General features: G+C 45.9%; 1 protein-coding gene across 1 annotated transcript; it reads right to left on the bottom strand.

Annotated features, from left to right (window-relative positions):
- Positions 1-830: 830 nt before the first annotated feature.
- MRPL17 (mitochondrial ribosomal protein L17) lies at positions 831-2,385 on the bottom strand. The gene is made up of 3 exons (XM_006915652.3): positions 2,120-2,385; positions 1,742-1,810; positions 831-1,396 (listed from the first exon to the last, which is right to left on the bottom strand). Exons 1-3 carry the CDS (start codon positions 2,291-2,293, stop codon positions 1,136-1,138), a joined length of 504 nt encoding a protein of 167 aa, XP_006915714.1. The 5' UTR covers positions 2,294-2,385; the 3' UTR covers positions 831-1,135.
- Positions 2,386-4,168: the final 1,783 nt, after the last annotated feature.

The following is a 4,168-nucleotide window of genomic DNA, read 5'->3' as shown; positions in this document are numbered from 1 at the left end:
TATCAGACAATGTATGGGGTTTGGTGGACTCAATACACTCTGAAGTTCCAGCCTAAGATAAAATCTCCTTCCCACCATATTAGGGATATGGGAACTGTCAGGCACTGTATCAAGTGTTTAGGCCAGGATGACAGCACCAAGTCTTCTCATGAGTAGTTAAGCCTTTGAGTCTCTGAGGAATGGGCAGCCTGGCTGGGGCAAGTTTGGCTTCACAGCAGTTAGTGGATATAAAGGAGCTTCCTATTTCTCATATGCTCTGGCCATTCTCAAGCCAGATTTCCCTTTGAGTTCTCAGAGAGGTCCAGATTTGAGAATAAAGAATTTCTAGGAAATTCCCAGGTTTAACTTCCTAATCCTCCTCCAAGATTAACCCTTTCCTTCACTTTACTCTCCCCCCACTCTTCCACCATCCCAAGAGGAAGGAGCTTATCCTGGAGTCCAACATTCTCTGTTGAATGCTTTCATTCCCTTGGCCAGGATAGTAGTACATCTGAGTTCTCAAGTACATCTGAGTTCTCCTTTGAGGCCCACTTAGTGCTTGAAGGGAGCACATGAGGGTAATATGTAATCTTGCCTAGAAACAGAATGGTTGTAGTGTTTCTTGAAGGTTCTTAGGGTACCATATTACTATGGAAGGTTCACTTCTAGATGTTCACTCTCTAATCTGTCAGGAGGTAATCTTTCTCTAAGAAAACCCAGGGGCTCAGTCTCTATGCTAGATGTCAAAACTCAGTCACCTTTGGGGGCTAGTTTGGAATTACAGGATACATGTTCCATATAAACTGGCATTAAGGAAAACAAAACTGTGCTAATCAAACAAAACCTAGATCTAAGAGTCAGAAACATACACTGTGAATTTATTATTCCATGGAGACTGAACATTTGGATAGTTGTCATTCTCAGAAATCCCAAGAGGAAAAAAAATTAGTGTACATATATTCATACAAGTTATTTTATCTTTTGTGCAAAGAGAAGGTTATCTGGCTCCTCAGGAAGGTTCTGGGCTCCATTAAGGCTGTTCATTTTGCTATTCTAGCCCCAGTTCTTCTTAGAGATTAATAGAGCTCCAAAAGCCTATGATTATGGGCACTGATGAGAGCCACACACCCTTTGGCTCCAGTTAAAACCCTGGTGTTTAAATTGTGTGGGAGCTGTAGATCCTTGCTTCCTGGTCCTGCCGCATTCCCTGAAGTAGCTGATTTAGGAGTGTGAGGTTGCTGTCTCTGCGAGGCAGGGGCAGGGGTGGGAGGCAGTTCCCTTTATACTCGATCATCGCCATCTTGGCCCGATCCTGCTTATTCCGATTTGGAATCTGCAGCATTCTCGTGTAGCCCCCATTCTGACCTTGGTACCGAGGGGCCAGTACTTGAAACAGCTTTGGGATTAAGTCTTTCTCCTAGAGGGGAAGAGTTATCCAGGAGAAAGCAGAGTCAGGCACCACTGAAGAGACAGTTTCTAGCACTCTCAAAAGTAGGTTCCAAACACACACATACACACACACACACACACACACGCACGCACGCACACGCCTCTCTCACCTTGTAATGTGGTAGAGTCAAATGTGCAGATTCAGGTTCACACCGAATTCAACCAAGATACACGTTTCTAATTTAGTCCACAGCATTTGTCCATAAGTGATGAGTACCTTGGCTTAATTCTGCCCAGTCGCCCTTTCTCTAACAACACCCTTCCACTCAGGGAGCCAAGGATGAGATTTGGGTGACAGACAGGATGTACTCACTGTGAGCCAGAAGTCAGCGATGCGCATGGCTTGTTCGTTGGTGTCTCCCAGCTTCCCATAGTCGATGAGCTGTGGCGACATAACATCACTGATCCAAACCGAGCAAGACAGCAAGTGCCTACCTTACTCCTCTAATGCAGGACTGCAACCCGTTCATTCCACTAGCAAAGCTTTTCTCTAATTCAGGCCACCCCTAAACCCCAGCACTAACCAGTCTTCTATTGGGGGGGCCAGAGGTGTGGGCTCATTTCACTGTACTGGGGGATTCAGACTTCGGGGAGGGCCTACCAGGGCGGTCGCACTCATTCGCCAAGTCCAGCCGGACCCCGCCCCCTCAGGCCAGACCCGCGCGGTGGACCAGAGCGTCCCGTTCGTCACCTTCTCAGCGTAGCCCCTCATCTCGTCCACGCGCGCCCATGACGCCTCGATGCGTTCATGTCGCACTAGTCCCGTAAGCAAGTTCCGCAAGAGGTGGATGCGGGACTCGGGACCAAGGCCCAGGCGGCGGAATACGCGGCCATGGGAGATGGCGGCAGCGACCGTCAGCCGCATGTTCCTGGCTTCTCCCCGCCCCCGTGAAGCCGGAACTGGAAACTAGACGGGAGGCTGCTCGGGGAGGAGAATTTGAGAGGACGCAGGCGCGGTCTCTAGGTGCGTGGTGGACGTGTTTGCGCATGGGCATCAGAGCCTGCCTCGTTGGCAACCTGGGGGCGGGCGGAGAAGGGGGGTGGACCCTTCCAGAGGAGGCTAGCTGGGCGGGTTTCAGGCACCGCGAGCGCTCCCTGTCTGGCCCGAGAATCAGGCGCCCCCTAGTGTGGGGTGAGCCGGTCCTTGGGGTTCTCTTGGCTGCGTCGGTCGTCTTGTGTCCCGTAGGGCGGTGGGAAGATCCGCCGCAGAGTCTGCTGGAAAAGCAAGTATCTGAGGGGAAAGGCGCCTGGAGAGGTCGTCCTGAGCGCTGGCAAGTCGGCCTGCCTGACACCTTGAGTGCGTCGTTTTTGATACAATTAAGTAATGGTGAAATGAAACGAATAACAATGATGTTCAAAAAAGAAACGCAGATAGTGAAAAATTTCTTTTGTTGAGGTAAGTACATATAATCATCCCAGTTAAATTAAAAATACATCAGTCGAAGAAAAAGTAAGGGATTGATACTTTTAAATTATATCAGTGTATTTTTTTAAGGGAGAAAACATGCCTACGCATATATGTGTTAACATAAAATAACATTATAGTTTCAGTTTGGGAACCTTAGGGTCTGCAAATTTTTAACGAATTTGACAAAGTTGCTCCTTGTTACAGGTTGAATTGTGTTTTACTCCCCGCCCCCAAAAGATATATTAAGACCTGCCCCTCCCCACCTCACCTCCAATACCTCATGATATGGCTTTTTTTGAAAATTGGGTCATTGCAGATGTAGTTATTTAAGATGAGGTCATACTGGAGTAGGGTGGGCATCTAATACAAATGACTGGTGTCCTCACTAAAAAAACTCAAATGGGGAGAGACACACAGAGTGAAGACAACCATGTGAAGACAGATTCACGTAGGGAGAATACCATGTGACCAAGAAAGCATAGATGGGAACTATGCAGTTGCAAGCCAAGGATCATCAAGGATTTCTGGTGAACAGTGGAAGCTAAGAGAAAGGCAGGGAACAGATTCTTCACTAGATCCTTAAAAGAATGTATGACCCAGGCGGCACATTGGGACTGTGAGACAATAAATTTTTTTTCTTTTAAGCTGCCCTGTTTGTGGCACTTTGTCACAGTAGCACTAGGAAAGTAATATGCTTGTCTTCACAGTCAATAGTTAGCATACTTGGATTTGTCACTCTTCACTCATAGGTGATCAGAGAACACTACTTGGTAAGTTTAATTTTGAACAATATTTTATTCGAAGCAACAGATAACAAATAATTAGGAAAAGTCTTAAACATAGATATGTTGGCAGAGATTTATACAAACCACATCTCATAATGAATTCCAGAAATTAAAATACTGTTTCTTGTTTTGGGGAACAATTCTTGCAGCTTTCAATGATTTGCACAATTGAAAAATCATCATAAATTTCTATTGGTGAAAACTTGTGAAGATCTGCAAAACACTGACACTGATGTTATTTGATCCATTGCTTTAGAGGGAATGTCCACTTGGTGAAAATGTACAACATCAGACATTGCCTGCCTGTCTGCCTTCTTTCCTTCCTTCCTTCTTTTCTGTTTTTCTTCCTTTCCTCCTCCTCCTCCCCTTCCTCCTCTTCCTTCTTCACCCACGCTCTCTCTCTCTCCTCTTCCCTTCCCTTTCCTTCTTTTTGATGTTCTTTCATTCTTTCATTTCTCCATCATCTCTTGTCTCTTCTGGCAGTCTTCAAATTTTGATTCTTTTTTTCTGTGTCAATTTTTTTACATTTTATTGTTGCATAGTTAAT

The sequence above is a fragment of the Pteropus alecto genome, unplaced genomic scaffold, assembly GCF_000325575.1.
Source record: "Pteropus alecto unplaced genomic scaffold, ASM32557v1 scaffold395, whole genome shotgun sequence".
NCBI classification, from domain to species: Eukaryota; Metazoa; Chordata; class Mammalia; order Chiroptera; family Pteropodidae; genus Pteropus; species Pteropus alecto.
The sequence above is the reverse complement of the archived record's forward strand: the minus strand, read 5'-3'. Positions and strand labels throughout refer to the sequence as shown.